Source organism: Lissotriton vulgaris, chromosome 6 (genome assembly GCF_964263255.1).
Source record: "Lissotriton vulgaris chromosome 6, aLisVul1.2, whole genome shotgun sequence".
Lineage (NCBI taxonomy): Eukaryota > Metazoa > Chordata > Amphibia > Caudata > Salamandridae > Lissotriton > Lissotriton vulgaris.
The window spans coordinates 208,092,042-208,114,146 of record NC_141694.1 but is presented as its reverse complement, the minus strand read 5'-3'; the positions used below and the strand labels follow the sequence as shown (position 1 = coordinate 208,114,146).

Below are 22,105 nucleotides of genomic sequence, written 5' to 3'. Positions count from 1 at the left end.
TCCCAAAACGTGTTTTATCCATGTTATTTTCCATAGGACCTTTAGACTCGGCTACAGGTTGAACGGGTGAATGGATTTATAAGAAATTTGGCAAAACTGTACAGTCCGGCTCGCAGATTACGCTTTTTTTGGAATGGTGTAAATCCGTTCAGTAGTTGCTGAGGAAATTAAAGTTAAAGTCAATTATATATCTATACGCGCGCACATGTGCGCGCACCCAAACGGCTGCGCGCGCGAGCGGAATTTTGTTGCGTGACGTCTGTTAACGTTCGATTTGAAGGAAATCAGGAAGTGTTGACCGCCATTTTGTCATTGCGAGTAAATATATTGTTGATTTCAAAGCGTTGGAATATGGAAAGGGGAGAAGGTAGAGATTGTTTTGCTGCGTAGGTTTTCTCAGGGTGTGCAGTAAGGCCCTTAAAGGCGAAAATATATATATATATATTTTTTTTTAAGTTGCGTGGTGCGCGCACTCGGTCGCGCACACCTTTTTACAAGAGTGTGAAAATGGAGATAAATCAGAAGTTTGAGTGCTTAGATATAAGGTGGCTCTGAAAAGAGCCAATGTGTTAATTGAGTGTTTTCTGCATTTATAAGTAAGTACCGATGCAGAGCCTGATGTTGCAGAGGAAGATTCTGTTTCCCTCATTCGTGAAATGAACACCCTCTCTCCTATAGACGTCTTGCATGTGGTAACGCAAGTTGTTGTGGTAAATAGAACCCATGCTATAATCTCTGAGGAACGCAGAAACAGATTTATTTACATGTCTCCTTGCTTTCTCAAATTGTGCACAATGGTGATTGGACCAATTCCATTTCTGTCTTTGGCATATATTGGAATATACCAAGGCAGATCGAGGAAAAAGTATCATCAATTGTCGAAAGGTGTCTTTTAGAAGCATTTCCAGACCTACCCCAGTGATTGTGCCTAGATCGTTCCCACCACAGTGCACAATTATAAGGTCTGCTTCTGGGAGATGCATAAAAGTTTTCACCAATGGAATCAATTGGTGACATTTCAATCCTCTTTTGGAAATCCATGTTATGTGTACATTTGGTAAGCTGAGGTTGCAAATTCGTCTGCTTACTGCATATTTTTCACTCCAGTGAATATAACTGTGTCCTATTAGCCAGACCTTCATTTTCAAGGGATTTGTAGTCGTCCTCCGATCGGTTCTGGAAGTGGAATGGTAGTTAGAAGTTGAAATTCTAAATAAAGAAAAAGGAAGAGGCTGGGTGTGGTTTAAAAAATAAAAATGATTGGTTGATTGTAAGAAGTGGAGATTGAACAGTACGTTGCATGTTAATGTTTATGTTAAACGAAAAGTACTATTGGGTGTGAAAAAAAAAGACATGTAACAGAGCTGTGTATTGGCAGGTGTTTCTGGAGGGAAAACAGTGTTGTTACTTTGCTGTAGAACGTTGAGATATGAACTTTTGACCTGTGCCTTCAGCCAGGTGCAGAATGAGGTGTTACCATGGAAACAGCCAGAGATGGCAGTGGGTGATGGGTGGCTTTTATGTGACATTGAAAATATTGTGAGGGAGAACCAACTGAAATGTAATTGCTTACGTTACGCGCTCCGCATTGCTTCCGGGAAGCTGCGCTTCGCGCCTCGCTCACCGGAGCACTTCCGGGTGCGCTAACGCGGCGCGTCATATGACGGATTACGCAAGAACGCAATACGTCGTTGGGGCTCCACCGGAACTGATCGAATTGGTAGTCTACAGTGTTTCTGGATGTTTCAGACTGAAGCTGGCGTCAGCATGAGAGCACCCCGTGGCTACGTCGTGGCCATTCCGCAAGCAATCATGGCAGTCGCTCCCCACCGGAAGTCTGCAGGAGTCGGGGGCCTCGGTGACTCTTGTAGAATCTTCAAGGCTGACGGGACGCTTTTGGGAATGGGGCTCATGCCCTAGCAGTCAAGCGTCCGAGTTCCAGGGTTGCCCAGAGCCATCCTTGCAGGCCAGGCCCAAGTCTGTGGAGCCGACCGCCATTTCCTGAGCTCCGTGGCAGCCGCCTGTCGCTGTATCGGAAGAGTGGGTGCAATTCAGCCGGATGGCGGGTGAGACGGTGTAAATGTGATGGTTGGACCAGGGCACCGCAGGACGTGTCTTCAGGTCAAACGGATTGTGGGACAAGGTCCAGAATGGAAGAGGCATCAAAAGGCAAGAAGTTCCGCCTGACCCCGGGAGCCGGCCGCCTATGTCAGGGGCGATCTTAGGCCATACCAGGGGAACAAGACTTGGGGAGGGGGCAGGAGCCAAGCGCCCCCTCCGAGTCCGCGTTTCTTGGACCCTGAAGTATGGCAATCAACATTCAGAACTTATGACATTTGTGCAAGGCAGGGACATCGAAGCCTCTCAGGGACCAAGTATATCGAGAGTCCTTCCTACAGAAGGTGGTGGGGGTGGCGGCATTAGCAAGGCATCCCCCCACACAACTTGTCGGACCCTGAAGTATGGCTCTCAACATCCAGAACTTATGACATTTGTGCAAGGCAGGGACATCGAAGCCTCTCAGGGACCAAGGATATCCAGAGTCCTTCCTACAGAAGGTGGTGGGGGGGGCGGCATTAGCAAGGCATCCCCCCACACAACTTGTCGGACATGACCTCTGGATGTACTGGGTGTTCAATTTCAGAATTGAAACTACTAAGAAGCAATTAGAAGTGTTGTTTTCATGTTGCAGTAGGTTCCATGTAAATAGTTATTTAATAAAACGTTTTATCCTGTTACTTTGCTGGTGTGTTGTATATATTTATAATATTTGCATAGTGTTTGTCGTTATTTTGGGCGGGGTGGGTGGCGGAGCCGAGCTGTCTTGCAGCCATCATGGCGTCGAGCTCAGTTCCTCTCTCTAGTTTCATGTTTTTTCTAACGATTTATATGTTATAGTTTGCTAGCACGATACAGCGGATAGTCCGCATTTTATATATATGTCCTTTTTATTAGGGGGGTCCTCCGGTGGAGTCGGACGATCTACCTCTAATAAACGGTCCGGGTTGAACCAGCTACCTACAAACGGGGCAGAGATAGGCATGACGGGTTACAAAGGGGACAAAAGTGTGCACTACCTATCCTTCACTATCTGCAAAAACTAAATAGAGTATAGCGACTTTATGCTTATTTGTGAACAGAGAATGACCCAAAGAGAACCAATTTCGAACAATCATAGGCTATTGGCAGTGGGCAGAGAGGCCATGACACAGAAAATGGCTGTTACTTACGTGCATGATGGGGCCTAAAAGGGACTAGATGGCGTGGCCACTGTTTCGCGACTTTCACTTTACTTTTAACAATGGCTGTGGTGAACATAAATGAACGCCGCTTATGTATACCTAATTTTAGTCATTTTCCACAAAAAAGGTTTTGATATTTGCTATTAAAAAACCAAAGAAAATCACTGAAAAAACCATAGGTTAAAGACCATATATAGTTAAATATCTGAAGTCCATCTCTGCACTCCATGGAGATACAGGTCGTCGATCAGAAGATGTGCTGGCCACCTCTAATGGTAATAGCGTGGCCAGGGCTCTTGTCGTTGCCTCTGCAAATTGCAGAGGGTGCACTTGTTTGACATGCCGCACCATGGTATGTATGGAAAATAAATATTTTTTTGCTGGATTTCTTCTTGAGAGAACCAAGTCACATATCGTGCAGGTTACTTTTGGTGCATTCAGTTTCTTTTGATCTTCAGGATAAGTGAAAAATTGCCAGATGAAAGATTTATTTTTTCTTATTAAAGGTAGTCGTTCATTTTGGTCAGATTCGGAAGATGAATGAGATACGGTAGCCATTTCACCAAAGTCTTCCGAAAGATGTAGGACGTTGTTGTCTCTTGAGAGTAGAAAAGATAGTGAGGGAAGTGGGTGGAGTGCTGCGTGTAAATTCCAGAATTGAAACTATTAAGAACCAATTGAAAGTGTTGTTTTCATGTTGCAGTAGGCTGCCATGTAAATAGTTATTTAATAAAACGTTTTACCCTGTTACTTTGCTGGTGTGTTGTGTATCTTTATAATATTTGTCGTTATTTTGGGTGGGGTGGGCGGCGGAGCCGAGCTGTCTTGCAGCCATCATGGCGTCGAGCTTGGTTTCTCTCACTAGTTTCATATTTCTCATGAGGGGTTGTTCCTAATTTTTCTATTTTAGCGAGGTCAAAAAAAGATCTCATCAGTGGCCTACTGATTTTGCTCGATTCCTTTTGTTTTTTCTAACGATTTATATGTTATAGTTTGCTAGCACGATACAGCCGCTAGTCCGCATTTTATATATATGTCTTTTTTATTAGGGGTGTCTTCCGGTGGAGTCGGACGATCTACCTCTAATAAACGGTCCGGGTTGAACCAACTACCATCCTGATTTTGTATATCTTCTGAGCTGGATTTAAGCACACAATTGTTAAAGTATGAAAAGTTTTATATTTCTAAAAAAAATACCAAGGTGTGTACATCCGGTAACGCACGAAAATTTAAAAAGACATTCGGCTCCATTTACTGAAAAGTTTCATAAGAATAAAAAAGAAGTCTAGGTACAGTCTCTTTGACGTACTATAAGTTCTTTGAGGGGTGTATGAAGAAATTCAATAAGTTCAAATCGCAAGGTTTTCACGAAATATATAGGCGTGTGCGCGCACTCGGTCGCGCACGAAAGCCTGGAAATGCGATATCCATTTTATTGACAACTGTTGCCGAGAGTGCGCACACCGGGTCGCGCACGAAAGTTTAGTAAGGCTATTTTTATTTACAGACAAATTTTAATGTGTTTAAAAAAAGGCAAGGTACAGACTTTCGAATTCTGTATTGCTTTACAAGGAGTCTCTATGCAACTTGAACAGTGAAGAAAAAGGCTTGTTTTCGAAAAAAATATTGCCAGAACTTTATTGCCAAAAGTATAGGTTGCATACACGACATTTTTCTGAATTAGCATTTTAAAAACCAATGAAATTCACAGAAAAAATCATAGGTTTTACACACGTTATAGTTAGGAAGTAGCATTTAAAAAACCTATGAAATTCACTGAAAAAACCATAGGTTTGACACATGTTATAGTTAGCTGGAAATTTTACTGACATAAAACCAATGAAATTCCACGTTATAGTTAGTTGGACTCACTATAACTTGCGCGTGCAATGCACTGCTGATGACGTCACATATTACATCACTCATGACATGGTCAGTGACATCACTGATGACACCATCCTTGTGACATAGTGACAGACCTCCTTTCACTGTAATGTAACCCTTGAAACACATATTCAAAAATAGAAACTGAAATTTAAAAAAAAATGCAGATACCCATATCAGTTATAACAAGTAATTCAGTAATTCCACCATCTATATACACATCCACTCATACATATACTCACTCATCATATGAAATGATACACCTATACATCCTGTTACACACCAACAATCATCGAAAAGTTACTCACAGACATACTCACACGTGCAAATAAACTATTGAACATCCATTTATTTGAATATAGAGTTATACACACACTTCCACCTTACTTCTATTGAAAATTACACATATTTATTCTCTTAAACAATCACTTATAGAAACACATACTTATTTAAACAGGAACTCTTTCAATCTCTTACTCTCACATATACTCACTTATATACATCAATATTCACATATACTAGATTAAAAATATGTCGTTACTGATAAAGACACTAGTGAGACAGTCATTCACTCACTAACAAACACATATACACACTCATCCACCCATACAGTCCTGCACATATGCTGTCTTCAAAACACATACAAACAGAGAGTCAGTCACTCATGCATCTATGTGCTAAGTAATACCCCCACCAAACCATATAGACACTCATACTGATACTAAGAGAAACATCTAATAACCCATATACATACGCATGTAGCTACTTACCAACACATGTAGCCACTTATACACAAAGTGAAACACTAATATATATATTTAAATATTTAAACATTACTCACTAATATTTATTTTTCAGAAAGAGACATATTCACTGGATGGTGTCATCAGTGATGTCATGAGTGATGTCACTGACCATGTCATGAGTGATGTAATATGTGACGTCATCAGCAGTGCATTGCACGCGCAAGTTATAGTGAGTCCAACTAACTATAACGTGGAATTTCATTGGTTTTATGTCAGTAAAATTTCCAGCTAACTATAACATGTGTCAAACCTATGTTTTTTTCAGTGAATATATATATATATATATATATATATATATATATATATATATATATATAGTGAACAATGCTGCAGGAGACAGCCGGAATGCGTGGATGCCATCATTTAAATAAATACGGAGTAAACTGACCCCCTTTGGATGCTGGATTATTTCCGTGTGTGGAAAGGAAATTTATATATATATATATAGTGACAGTCACAACCTTGATTATGCAGTACTAACAGCCTTTACATTCTTACAAACAAACCATACTAGGCAGCCAAATACTTCATTTGTGAAATTTGCTATATGATAGAAAACCAGCTTTATTTATGTTTCTACAGCATTTTGTAAATCTACATATGCATCCATTGTATAATGAACAAGATACCTTGCATCTGAGGGCCTTTCTGTCTATCGTAAAGCTTTGCAGAAATAGACACTACTAGCATCTGCTTGTTTTTTTCCCCAGGGTCTCTTCATCTTGATTTTCGTAGTTCTGTGGGACAGGAAGGTAAGAATGGTTATCCACCCTTACCTTAATTATTAGTGCATCAACGCATGTATTTTTACATATGTGACTCATGGTTCTTCCTTTTAAAAAAACAGGTACAGGATTCATTGGCAAAAACATTTGCTTTATCAACTTTGACCTCATCACACTCTAAGGTGAGAGTATTGTTAGAAGTCTGTTGCTTATATGTTATTCTATTGCTCAGAATGCGCTTTCATATCTTTTGTCTTCTCACACAGCTGACACATCCTAAACATTCTTAGATTATGTCGAATACAAAGTAAATGTCTTATGTATGTGTATCACATTTAGGATCAAGGCATGTACTGTTCAACTCTTCCTATTTGACATCTTCAACCACCTTCATCATTAAATATTTCACTCCTGTAATCCTTATGTAACGCTTCTTCTTCATATCTATACTGTAGTGTAGTTCCTATATTCCCAATAGACTCTGCGCATTGGAATAATATATCCTGTAGTTTAGACGTAGCACTGAGGTCGACTAGGTCTCTACCTAATCTATTAGACTTAATTGTGAGTGCCAGCTAGCTCAGAGGTCACTAGAAACTTTCTCGAATTCACAAGAAGGGATTAGTTTCTGACAACCGCATAAACATGACAACTTTGTTTCCCAAGAATACGAAATCAATCTCTAGAGTCGCGGAAACAATAGATAGCTATTTTACTCAGTCAATCGTGCATGCTTCGTTTCACCAGAGGTGCTGAGAAAATAGAGAGATAGGCGTTTTCAATAAAAGATATTTATTGAACAGTTTTCTTTCTCAGGTATAAGAAATGTACTGCTACAATCGTAATACTGGTTATAAAGTACAAGGCATATAATATGAAGAGTATTATGAAATAGTACTGTAAGAGCATGCTATGGTTTCTAAGCCATAAAAATGCCTAAAACATATAAAATACATACAGTGATAAAATAATGACTAAAAGTACTCAACTGGTGCTTCTAAAATTATTATTATTATTATTATTAATAAATTTTATAGAGCGCGTAGTCACCCGTGAGTACCCCAGCGCTACCCCGGTGTGCCTAACCTAAGTCTAGCACAAGGGAAGAAGTAAGTGAGGTGTAGTTTAAGTTTAGTATTTTTTCTGCCAGGAATCTATCTAAGAATTCTCTAAGGGTCTAATCAGCTCCGTACCTTGGTTTTAGAATGAAGGAGGTCTTGTATCTCTCTCTCAGGACTCGATTTCCCAGCAGCCCGCAAGGGTAGCCTGGGAACACTGGAGCTGGATTTCTCAGCAGGAGAAAAGACAGCGTCTCTCAGTGCGCCAGCTGGAGGGTCGGATTCCTTCGGCACTTGCTGCTGCAGGGCGCGTCGGGCAAGTAGATAGTCGATCTGCTCCAAATCACTGTGTGTTTGTCTGGGCAAATGTAGGCATATTTATACCTTGAAGGTGCAGAGTTTGACGTATGATTGGACATAATAACGTCATCAAAGACTCAGTTCTTTGAAAACTCCATGATTTCCTAGATAAATTAGTATTCAGGCAAGGGGAAGTCCCTAGCTGCTGAAGGCGGGTTTTTCTAAGAAATCGTTGTGGATTCTTGGCACTTAGTGGAAGTGATGTGATGTGATGTGATATGAAAGGCATTTATAAAGCGCAACATACACTATACAGTTCCTTGGCGCTAAGTAGTAAAACAATAAGAGAGAGTAAGGGTATTTCACTATAATGTGAGGTGGGAACTCCTAGTCCCCTAAAGGAGATTATAACAAAACAAATGGAGGAGTACCCCCTATAGCAGAGGTCTTCAAACTTTTTGATGCCGAGACCCCCTTGTAAAACCTTTTTAGGCGTAAGGACCCCCTTCCGACAAAAGTTTCTAGAAACTGGTACTCCTCATCATCAACTTTTGACAACTATAAATGCGCCTGTTAGACCTCATCACATTCCTCCATCATTCATCCACCCACACTTTCACACATCCTTCCATCCACCCTTTCATCCTTCCATCCATACATCCATCCTTCATCCATCCATCCACCCTTTCATCCTTCCACCCATACATCCATCCTTTACCCATCCACCCTTTCTTCCATCCACCCATCATTCATCCACCCCCCTTTTCACACATCCATCCATCATTCATCCATGCAACATTTTATCCATTTATACATCCACCCTTTCATCCATCCATCCTTCATCCGTCCACTCTTTGATTCTTCCATCCATACATCTATCCTTCACCAATCTATCCTTCATCCATCCACCCTTTCATCCATCCATTCACCCTTCATTCATCCACCCATCTTTTTACACATCCATCCATCCATCCATCATTCATCCATCCACCCTTTCATCCATCCATCCTTCATCCGTCCACCCTTTCATCCTTCCATCCATACATCTATCCTTCACCAATCTATCCTTCATCCATCCACCCTTTCATTCTTCCATCTATACATCCATCCACCCTTTCATCCATTCACCCATCATTCACCCACCCATCTTTTTACACATCCATCCTTTCATCCATCCTTCATCAGTCCACCCTTTCATCCTTCCATCCATACGTCTATCCTTCACCAATCTATCCTTCATCCATCCACCCTTTCATCCATCCATTCACCCATCATTCATCCACCCATCTTTTTACACATCCATCCACCCTTTCATCCATCCTTCATCCATCCACCTTTTCATTCTTCCATCATACATCTATCCTTCACCAATCCACCCTTTCCTCCATCCACCCTTCATTCATCCACCCATCTTTTTACACATCCATCCATCTTTTTACACATTCATCCATCCATCATTCATCCATCCATCCATCTTTTACCCAGCCACCCTTCCTTCCATCCACCCACCTTTTCACACATCCATCATTCATCCATGCAACCTTTCATCCATTCATACATCCATCCTTTCATCTTCCCATCCATACATCCATCCTCCATCCTTCATCCTTCCACCCTTTCATCCTCCCATCAATACATCCATCCTTCATCCATCCACCCTTTCATCCATCCACCCACCCTTTCATCCATCTATCTATCTACCCACCATTCATCCCCCCACCTTTTCACACATCCATCCATCCTTCATCCGTCCACCCTTTCATCCTTCCATCCATACATCTATCCTTCACCAATCTTTCATCCATCCACCCTTTCATCCTTCCATCCACCTTTTCATCCTTCCATCCATACGTCCATCATTCATCCATCCACCCTTTCATCCATCCACCCTTTCATCCATCCACCCTTTCATCCATCCCCCCATCATCCAACCCCCCATCATCCATCCCTCCATCATCCATCCCCCCATCATTCATCCACCCATCTTTTTACACATCCATCCATCCACCCTTTCATCCATCATCCATCCATCCACCCTTTCATCCATCATCCATCCTTCATCCATCCACCCTTTCATTCATCCATCCACTCATCATTCATTCACCCACCTTTTCACACATCATCCATCCTTCAGCCTTACATCCATCCATCCACCCATCATTCATTCACCCACCTTTTCTGTGCCTCTCTCGGGGGGAATCAGTATCTCTCTGCGTTGTCTTCCTTCCGGCTCATGGGAGGGCATCTCTGTGCCTCCCTGCTGGGGGCGGGGGACATGTCACAGGACCCACAGCTCCAGGTGCGCAACATCCATTAAACTCACGCGGCTACACTACAGCCACTCCCCCAGCCCCCCCACCCCAGCTCCCCCCAGCTCCCCCCAGCTCCCCCCAGCTCGTGTATGTGAGCACGGCTGTAACAGCTTCTGGGACACACAGTCACACCCAAGTACTTGACAGGTCTTTAAAAGACCTTTTACTTGTTATTGAGGCGTTGATGTTTTTCACACCTCAGTGTCAATTAGGCCTCAGCCATGAGCACCCTCGATCAGCCCAAGCCAGGAACTGCACTCTGCAGAATCTGCGACCCCCTTCCAAGGACTCCACGACCCCCCTGGGGGTCGCGCCTCACAGATTGAAGACCACTGCCATATAGGCAAAACAGAGAAAGTCTCTGTGCCTAAAGCTTAAGGCTTAATCAAACACTTGTGCCCAACCTTTACGGTACGTATTTCGACCGTACCCAGCCATTGTGATTGCTGTCTGGCTCTGGTACTGATGCTACTCACACAAGGCCGTGTGACTGTTTTAAGTTTGTTGATGGGAGAGACTAATTAGCGGTGAGATCTGTGCACATCAAGCATTTCGTGGTGGTAAACGGCTATTTTACGGGAGATTGGGATGTCTCACAATATACCCGGGAACGCTACATTCAATTATCCCATTTACAGGATTTCACAGTTCATAATAAAAAATGTAGCAAGGTGACACCCGGATATTTGTAAAACATTCAGCTTACTCAAAGAGCGGTAAGAGTCTGCTTCATGGGCGTCCGTGTTCCAAAGTCGATTCTCGCGTAATCTAAGGAATTAAGATAAAACACGAGCGGAGGATGCGGTGAGTGACGGAATGTCAACTCGTTTGTCTATGCAAAAATCCAGGGAGATCGTGTATGATCTGACTTACTTGCGGCTTCTGTTCCTCGAACTGGTAACCTACTTGGTTCAATAGATGGTACGCCCCGTGGGAATCCCTAACCCACAGTGAGGAAGCGATCAGGTAGTTAGGCGTTCCGCTTCCTGGAATGGGCGTGGTCCAGCGAGTCACGTGTGCCAATTGGCCAATCGACACATCGTGGTATCAGAATGAGGCTTGGAACACAGTTTCTAAGGCAACCAAGGGCGCTCAGGGAAGAACTTGGAGACGCCCTAGTGACAGATGACGCTCAGCGATTAAGTGAGCGAAAGTTGTTCGAGATACATCATATGCCACGAAGTGGGTTGCCCGACAATGGCGGGTTCTATGGGTGATGTTTTTCCTTTAAAGGGAGTTGTATTTAAAAGGTGCAGATTAGTAAACTTTCCAAATTGTGGTTGTATTTACACGAATTTTTTAGATCATTGCATTGGTTATAAGACATTACACACATCAATGGAGAATGTCCCACGAGATATTCTATAACCATTACGGCAATATACGCCTCAGCAGGGCACATATTGGTTCCTTGTCCATGATTTGCGGTTTATTCCATCATTATTGTTATAAAATTCATCCCATGGCTGAATTCCATGGAATGCAGTCATTTAAACCAATCCTGTGTGTGGACAGCCTGTAGACCCACCTTTGTTCTTTCTCAAAGAGCCGTTGAGTCAGGTTGTTACCTGGACTTATCTGTTCAATTATTGTCCATTGTAGATCGTCTGGTGTGTGTCCTGCAGTTAGGTAATGTTCTGTTAACCTAGTCATGGACTTCTTGCACCTGATGGTGCTTCTGTGTTCCCCTATACGTAATTTCACTTTTCTGCTGGTCATACCAATGTAGTGCAGATTACATGGGCACGTTATTCTGTAGACTACATTTTCACTGTTACAGTTTGTGTGGCCTTGGATTGTCCAAATCTTCCCTGGTTCCAGGTGCAAGGTTTTCGTGTTGGTCGTGAATGGGCACACACTACAATTGCCACATTTGTAGTGGCCCGTGACCTTCGGTAGTCCCCATTAGGCATGGGCGGAAAATCCGTTCCGCTCGCGGATTTTGCGGATTTTCGGGAAATCCGCAATCCGCGAGATTTGCGAATTTCCTGAAAAATCCGCAAATCCGCGACCAGCGGATTTTGCTCGCACTGCTCGCACTGTTCGCGTGAGTTCGCGCCCCGCGAATAAGTGCGAAATTGCAGAAATACGATCTAAGCAAAACTGAAAGTAACTACTTACCAGGTTCAAAAGTTCAGGCACATCATTAGTAGCCATTTCCTGTAGTGCTTCCTGAGGGGCCCCTCCAGAGTTCAGTTGCCAGTTGCAACTATTATGTGACCCTGCTCTGAACCTCAGAATAGTTACACATATGCCACAAAGGTCCTGAATTACAGCTAAGGGAGACAAGCAGGAGCCAGGCTGGAAGTTAAAATCCATTAATCAGCCCCTAATTCATTATTGTCAGTTGGGGCAGGGCAGGTGTTGTAACTAATTTTGCAACAATGAAAGCACTTAGCAAGTGCAAAAGATCACTAATCAGGGCGCACTAAGGAAGCAGGTGCCAGCTAAAAAAATATTCTGTGACACATTAATCAGCCCCAAATTAATTCAGGTCACTTGAGGCAGGGAAGGTGTGCTTTGCTTTGCCGAAAATAATGTACACTGGACAACCAGAGGGTGTGGTGATGAAACAGAGGGTGGCATGGGTGGGCCAGAGGGTGGCATGAGTAGTCAGAGAGTGGCAGTGGTGACAGAGAGTGGCAGTGATGAAGAAGAGTGTCCCAAACAGGTTGGACACGTAGAAACAACAAGTTCGCAAAACTTGCGACCCGACAGGTAAGTTCGCAAATTGCGAAATTGTAAAAACCCTCGCGAACTGGCAGAAACACGGGCGAACACAAAAAAAAAAAAAATCCGCAAATTCGCGGGAATTCGCGGATTTTGCGGATTGCGAGTTTGCAAATCCGCAAATTCGCGGATTGCCAATCCGCAAAATCCGCTCATGCCTAGTCCCCATGCATTTAGCACTGTTTCATTTTGTACTGCTTTTTTTGATATTGGTCTAGTGTTTACCACTGCATCTTTAATGCTTCTTGCTTTTTTGTAAGAAAAGAGAGGTTTTTCCCATTGTATTTTGCCGGGATTCAGAATCGACCAATTCTCAAAGTCATGGACTTCGATGGGGAGCACATTTGCCCCTAGCGTGGCAGGACTCTACGTCCATGACTTTGAGAAGAAACACATACTCAGTGACAAGAACCCCTATAGATCAAACATTCTGTTATGGAAACGGTACATCGATGATGTGCTGGCAATCTGGAATGGACCAGAAGACTCTCTGGCCTCCTTTTTCAACTGGATGAATACCTGCGACGACAATTTAAAATTCACTTATGTCAAGGACAAAAACACACTGGTGTTCCTTGACCTTGTTATAAACAAAGAAAATGGGAATTTTGAAACTGTTACACACTACAAACCTAGTCATGGACTTCTTGCACCTGATGGTGCTTCTGTGTTCCCCTATACGTAATTTCACTTTTCTGTTGGTCATACCAATGTAGTGCAGATTACATGGGCACGTTATTCTGTAGACTACATTTTCACTGTTACAGTTTGTGTGGCCTTGGATTGTCCAAATCTTCCCTGTTCCAGGTGCAAGGTTTTCGTGTTGGTCGTGAATGGGCACACACTACAATTGCCACATTTGTAGTGGCCCGTGACCTTCGGTAGTCCCCATGCATTTAGCACTGTTTCATTTTGTACTGCTTTTTTTGATATTGGTCTAGTGTTTACCACTGCATCTTTAATGCTTCTTGCTTTTTTGTAAGAAAAGAGAGGTTTTTCCCATTGTATTTTGCCGGGATTCAGAATCGACCAATTCTCAAAGTCATGGACTTCGATGGGGAGCACATTTGCCCCTAGCGTGGCAGGACTCTACGTCCATGACTTTGAGAAGAAACACATACTCAGTGACAAGAACCCCTATAGATCAAACATTCTGTTATGGAAACGGTACATCGATGATGTGCTGGCAATCTGGAATGGACCAGAAGACTCTCTGGCCTCCTTTTTCAACTGGATGAACACCTGCGACGACAATTTAAAATTCACCTATGTCAAGGACAAAAACACACTGGTGTTCCTTGACCTTGTTATAAACAAAGAAAATGGGAATTTTGAAACTGTTACACACTACAAACCTACAGCAAGAAACATTCTTAGATTCGAAAGTTTTCATCCGAGGCCACTACGGGAGAATCCCTATGGGCAATATTTGCGAATCCGCCGTAATTGTAGTCAGCTCAAAGATTACAAAGAACAAGCAAGCGATCTCACCAAGAAACTGAAGGATAGAGGATATCCGAACAAAATCCTGCAAAAAAGTCAAAAACGTGCGCGCAATCAACACATGGAAGTACTATTGGATAACACAGTAAAACCAACTGAGAAAACTCCCCTCACATGTGTTACAACATACAACAAGATTTCCAATCATGTAACCAGGGTAATAAATAAACATTGGTCGATTCTGAATTCCGGCAAAATGCAATGGGAAAAACCTCTCTTTAGTTTAAAAAAAAAGCGAGAAGCATTAAATATGGGTATGATTTCTATGCCTTTATAAGGATTGGGCGATTTATACCTATATATGGGCATGAATCGGGAAAATTACACCAGGGTCCTAGATTCGTACATAACATACATGTTATGAATGTATATACAACCCTCTCTGACAAAACCGCAAATCATGTTTTTCCTACGCTAGGGTCTGAATGATATCTTTGCTTTCATTTCACAAAGTACTGCCTTCCTCAGTTGGATATTTGCTTCCATAGGTTTACTCCTTTGGAACATCATGATTGTCATAAGCTTCTCAACAAATCGCAGGACTACTCCATTAAACTTGTTACAGTTATAGTTTTCCAGATGTAGCCAATGTAGAATATTTATGTGTGCAGAAATTCTATTGAGAGGAGAAAGCACCTTAACTAAATGTGATGCTTGAGTGCTTTTTTGTTTCTTCATGATTAAAAGATTTCTTAGCGTGGAGAAAACTCTTCTCTTATGCCTACATCAAATATGCTCTATTCGCACCTTGAAAACACGTTTTACTGCCCTTTATAAGAAGTAATTTGTGTATGTTTATGTTTATGGGTAAGGAAGTTACCAGGAAGAAGCAGATAAATACCTACAAAAATACATGTCTGCAGGTGTTCACCTACATTTGCAGTTAGACACTAACTCACCCAAACTTTACATCTACAATTACGGAAATTCCAACATACTTGCAGAATGCTCACATTTGCTATTGCTATTTGTGAGTGAAAAAGCTTTACAAAGTATTTAAGAATTGGTTCATGACATTTCAACTTGAAGTTTGATTTTCCTCTTCTTTTGGGAATCTCTTGCAGTAAAGGTCTTTAGTGGTTTGGATTTTAACAGTTTAGTTTTGGTATCTATCATAGCTCCAATGTCACATACCATGTATTAGTAGCAGCAGTGTTACTTAAAAACATGCAATTGTAAAAACTGCACTTTAAGGCACAAGTGACAGGAGTGTTTCCTTCTCTCATGCAACCATACAAAAGGACGAAAAAGCCCTAAACATGGACAAGTGATTTTCATTAGTGCTTCTAAAAACATGCTTGAAAAACTGGATGAAACAGGTACCCATTATTGCTATTGTCAGATGTGGCACATTGACAGCAAATCAGGGCTCAAAGGTTGTATGATGGTAGTTATGGGATGAGTGATACTAATGCCACTAGGATATGTCTTATGTGCCCAAATGCTGGCAGGGAGCTGCACTTCAAAGTGATAGATTTCTCAGGGACTTCCAAGCTACTAACTTCTATCTGATGCCTATACTCTGTGCAGTCCTGTTGCCAAGTATTAGTCTAAAGATGGATAGCCTACGCAGCTCATATTAAAGCTCATTCATCTTAATATCTCCCACATCCAGAGGACTCTAAGGTGTTCTTCAACACCAGGTACCCTCTTAGATACACAAAGCGGAACTTGACACGTATCTCTCATTTTCTTGTGGGCATCCACTCTGCCAGCCAAAGGGCTACAGAGGTGACTTTGGCAGAGGTCTGGAGATCACCAACAACGAATTTCCCTTCTCGGTTTCATGTTTTGGTCCAGCAATTCCTCTAGGGTCACAGCAGGGCCATTCTCCCAACGTTATCTTCTTCATCTGGCTTGCCACCAGAACCAGAGATGAACACCAATTCATAACTTGGTGTGGGACACTCCCATGCCCAAACTCACCATCATGGATTGTGGAGATGCAATGATGAACAAGCATATTTAACCACTTACTGTCTTCCTACCTGCATGGAATGGGGTATTAGTAGAAGTAATAATCACAATCCTTGTCAGGGTGGACCACAAAAGTCATTAAACCTGTGTTTAACCCTCTGGTAGCTTGGCAGAAAAAAAGTCTTACTTAACTTACAGGCAATGTGTAAAGCATTCATGCAGCACTAAAACAGAAATAAAGTGAAAAAAACACAACACGGCAAATCCTACATTAATTTAGAAAAATAAATTAGTAAAATTAAATAAATAAAATCACACCAAGATTAAATAAATCCAATAACTAAAACTTAAGATATGACATTTAAAATGTTTCAGCAGAAATAGTGCCAAAAAGCACAATGCACTAATCAAGTTTATTTGGTCATGATGGATTGAGTTAAACTCAAAATGTAAAGCGAACAGCGATGGAGGATGGGTCCAAAACCGGAACCAGGTTCACCCTGGTGGAAATTTTTATTCTAAGTTGGTCCTGTTTCATGTGAGAAGCTCTCATCAAATAGGTTGTTGGCAGTCGAGCAGCAGGCTGAGTCCAAAGAGGGTCTCATTGATTGTGGGCTGCTGAAATCCTAGGCCTTACTCTGAACTTCACATTGGTGAAGGATTGCAGAGTGGTCATTGTTGGAGCGAAGAGCTGGTCAATGATTGGACCTTTGCATTGGCTGGAAACGCTGTACAGTTGTTGTCAACGCAAAGTTCAAGGGCTGTATCTGGGAAGATCTCATCGCCAGTTGGATGCAGTTTCGATGTTAGCCTCAGAGAAGTCCGCCTGCATTCATGAGGAGCTCAGAAACGGTTCTTTTCGACGCCAAGAGTTTAGAGCCTCTAGTTTTTCATCTGAAGTCCAGTTTTTAACACCAACCAAGAGTCCAGGATTTGGGGGTACTGCTTTTGGGGGGGGTCAAGACCCACTCCAGCAGAGGCCAACAGGAGGCTCCAGACAGATCCAGTTGGTACTGAAGGACTGGGTTCTTTAAGACCCAGCGCTGCCAGGGCACAACACCTGAAACCTTCGTGGGTAACCTGCTCCGGCGTACGAATCACAGAGACACGGGACACTTCCTTCGGCGTCAAAGATTCAAGGTTTATTTGCTGCAGGGAACACAGAAGTCACGACAAGTACACCACGTGCAACTTGGGGAGACTGCTTCAAATTGGTTCTGTGGATCGCTCCTTTTATACAGTTTTTACCCATAAGACAACATGGCACACAAAAGTTTACAACCCGGTTCCCATCATTATCCCCCAGAGGGGTCGCTTTGGTCACTTTGATACACATGAGGTCCGGAACATAAGTGCGGAAACATTTGGCGGTTCCCAACTGTAAAAACCCATCTTCCCACCATTAGCGAATTCCAATCAGCAGTAAAACAGATCGAAATAGGAACAAGGACAGGTGTAGAGGAAGACGGAGACAGTGGGGAGATCGGAAAGGGTGTAAAAGGGGAGGTATCGGGAAACACGAGATACAGGCATCAAAGGGACGTGCCTAATGAGATGCACGGCTGAGACAATAAGTCCGTGCGGCAAGATGAGCCTCGAGCGGCGCCATCTGCCTTACAGTAGCATCCCCCCTCGTCATAAAGACACTTACAAAGAACATGTGTCTTCCGCAAATATCTTGGGAGTCCCAGGGTCGCGAAGCGGACAACGTCCGTTCGCTGGCTACTTGAGGGCAAGAGACAAAATGGATGCCGTATCTAAGATGGAACCCGTGGGTACAGATAAAAAACCCACATAACAAACGAACGGTTTAAGTTAGCACAGCGAAACTGCGCACACTTACTAAACTCGTCATTTGCGGTTCATAGATACTAAACTCGACCATATTCGTATGAGTCGAAAACACCACTTACAATTGTCACGGAACCTCAGACGCTCCTTTTGCCCTCATGTAGGCAAGCACTAGTCGGAATCATATTCGATATTCATCAAACCATCGAGATGTTGCTGTAGCATAGCTCTGTCCAACCGAGTCCCCTTGGTAACAGGTGGTTGTCTTATACACGTTGTAGCACAGAGGCCACATAAGGCAGGACCACACTGCACACAAAGGAAACACGTGAACAGGAACACTACAACGACTCCGATGATCATCAGAATCTTCCAACCCCAAGTCGACATCAGGCCCCAAAACCACCCAAGTAGCGTCCAATCCCCTACATCCACGTGTATGGATTCGGAGATCTTATGCAGCCTCGAGATGGCTTGATAGACAGTAGGAGCGTTATCTGGAATAAAAATGCAGCAGCTCGAATGGATCACCTTACATACCCCACCTCGATCTGCTAAGATGACATCTAAAACCATACGGTTTTGTAACGTCATAAGTCTCTCCGCCTGAAGTTCAGTGGTGATATTACCAAGGGCACTGGCAGTAATATTAGCTGTCGATTCTACCACTCGAGTCAACTGTCTCAGGTTCCTACTATTAACCATAGGTCCCCAAAACGGGAGGAAACCCTTGAAAAAGTCTCCTGCCTCTTGACCGGCAGTATCCTCTTCGCTAATTACGCCTCGCACAACTCTAGTCTTATGATAATCGGCATCTACAGTGAACGTCGGAGGCAACAAGTTTGCAATGAAACATGAGCCCATAAAGTCAGCGGGCAACCATGTGTATGCACGATCATAACAGATAAAGTATGTACCCTTGGCAGCCAGAAACACAGGGGACGAGAACATCGGCAGTATGTAATTTTCAGTGCAAGCACTTGCTCCAAGTCGGGCTTGCGATCTTCGGCCACGACCCATGAGACAAAAATTACCAGTGTGGGGTACGACCCATATCGGAGGCGAGCTTTTAAGCTGCTTTTCACTAGTGAACGCACTATATTCACCTCTACTTAGGACCCTATAGGCCTGTACCTCTTCTTCGGGAATAAGCGAGGGATCATAGATATCACTATCTAAATCCTCTATTGCTATCGACAAAGGTTTTTGATACGAGGTAGGACCAGAGTAGGGGGAACGTGGTTCTCGAATGGGGTGGAAACCCAGTGCGCTTCGAAACATTGTTTGAAATGCTCGAGCTGACCCTTGGGAACTATACGGTAATGTCAGGAATGCACTCCGCAGGATCCGTATGCAGCAACAATACTCCACCTCCGGACCCTCCGAACACCCTGAAGTGTACACACAGGGTGTTCAGACGATACGGCGAGGGAAAAACCCCAAAAGGGGAAAAAACCCAAAAAGAATAAAGGGAAGAAGGAAAGGGGCAGCAGGGAAAAAGAAGCTGTAAGACAAAAGGCAATGGTTAATACAATTCTTAACCCTACACTCAGTTATTTCTCACTAGACAAAACATCTCTTTAATTCACCTGTATAATCACATGTGCATACTCCTCACTGCTGTTTCTCTGCCTTCTTTTGTATCCTGCATGAACACAAGAACAAGTGTAAGAACCCCGGGAACAGATACACTACCTGCCTAAAGTAATAGTACACCATAGTAACATACCCTATGACCAATCACTGGAAAGCTCTGAAGAAATAGGCAATCCAATAGTGTAGAAAAAAGTGCAAATAACTAAATGTAGGAAGTCAGAGTTTGTTGATAGCAAAAGTATCCCTTAATGAGGGCAAAACAAGAAAGTACACCAAACACGGCATGACGTAGTTCCTTCACTACTGCCATCCGCTTTGGTAAGGAAATCCAACAACTGAATAGTGATTCCAATCATCACTTATTCATGCCGGTAGTGCGGAGGTCCTCATCCCCCCCTGCACTCCGTCACTTGAACTCCACGTCTGGGAATCCCTTCTCTTTAGAACCTAGAGAAGCCGTTCTCCAAACCCCTAGAACTCCAGGGAACAGATGCCCAAGTCAATTTCCACTACTCGCATCCGCGAGAAAACTAGCGTGAGGTCCACAGCAAGAAAACGCGCCAAAATGTACTTTGGAACATACGCGCTAGCCAGCGCGATCTTAATTACCGTGCAGAATGTCCGTTCCTCGGCGGAGGAAAGGCACGGAAATAGGATACAGGAAACTCCGAGGCACCGGGGAGCAGCCGCTCTCGCAAAACAAACAGGATCACAAGCACCGGTCACCTGGTTCCGCCCTCTGATATCCTGCTGCACCGCCAGGAATCATGGGAAATGTAGTTTTTTCCCTAAGGCTGCTGGGAACTGTAGTTTAGGTAGGCGCACGCTGTCCTAAACCCTGACAGTACGCCCTCCTCCCAAGCGCCTCCTAGGCCCCGGTTTAGCAGGAAACCTCGCATGAAAAGAACGGACTGCTCGAGGAGCGCTGACGTTGTGCACCGGCTCCCATGAGTCCTCCTCCACTCCGTACCCCTTCCATGAAACCAGATACCATAGCACCCCCCTGCGGAACTTGGAGTCTCGTATAGCTCTCACCTCGTACTCCAGATTCCCATCACCAGCAATAGCAGGGGGCGTTGCTCTGCGTGACGTGAATGCTCTCTTCAACAGGTGCACATGAAACACCGGGTGAATTCTCAGGGTATTTGGCAGCTTCAATTTGTACGCTACAGGATTGACTTGTCTTACTATTGGATAAGGCCCTATGTAACGTGGATGGAAAATACTTCTCAATTTGAACCGGATGTACTTGGTTGAGAGCCACACCTTGTCCCCTACCTTGAACTGAGGACCAGGAGCACGGTGTTTGTCCTCCCATCGTTTGTACACCTCTTTAGCTTTTAGCAGATGTTTCTGTACCACCTTGTGTACCTTTCTTAATGTCTGCACTCTTTCTTTCACGGAGGGTTGATTCATTAAATCCTCTGGGATATCAATTGGCAAGGTGTTGGCATCGTAACCGTAATTAGCCTTGAAAGGTGACATACCTAACGAACAGTGCCATGCATTGTTGTAAGCCAACTCTGCCATCCACAGCAGCTCCACCCAGGACTCATGTGCTTCCTTGGAGTAACAGCGCAAGTATTTTTTTAAAGTCTGATTCAACCGTTCCGTTTGTCCATCGGTTTGAGGATGGAAGCTGGTAGAGAGCGCTGACTCAATACCCAATGCCTTGCACCACATTCGCCAAAAACGAGCAATGAACTGCGGCCCTCTGTCCGACACTATTACTCTTGGGATTCCATGCAATCTTATGACTTGGGAAGCCAATAACTGTGCTGTTTGACTAGCAGTGGGGAGATTCACACAAGGTATGAAATGCCCCATTTTCGTGAGATTGTCTACTACCACCAGCACAGCAGATTTCCCCTGATCAGTAGGTAATCCTGTGATGAAGTCTAAGCTTATATTCTGCCATGGGCGATCAGGGGTGGGCATTGGTATTAACAAACCCTTCTTTTTGGTGTTCTCCCCTTTTGCTCTGGCACAAGTATCACACCTTTCCACCCATCTAGTAGTGTCTCTAACCAAAGACTCCCACCAAAAGTGTCTCCTAAGCAAACTCACTGTCTTGGTAACCCCCGGATGTCCAGCAGCAGGAGCTTCGTGACACCAAATTTACCATATCAACAAAAGAAGTAGGCTGAGGATCAACATGGGCCACCATATCTTTTAGGTCGTCATGCAACCCCTGATAGAAAAGAGACATTCTTTTCTCCTCAGGCCATTCAGCCTCAGCCA

The 22,105-nt window shown here is 43.4% G+C and overlaps 1 protein-coding gene across 1 annotated transcript in view; it reads left to right on the top strand.

Moving 5' to 3' along the window:
- Positions 1-22,105, top strand: part of LOC147707029 (adhesion G protein-coupled receptor F1-like) — a 375,698-nt gene that overhangs the window by 321,689 nt on the left and 31,904 nt on the right. Inside the window, exons 11-12 of the mRNA XM_086925618.1 lie at positions 6,643-6,684; positions 6,780-6,839. Of these exons, the coding sequence (XP_086781744.1) occupies positions 6,643-6,684; positions 6,780-6,839 (102 nt within the window). The remainder of the gene's footprint in view (positions 1-6,642; positions 6,685-6,779; positions 6,840-22,105) is intronic.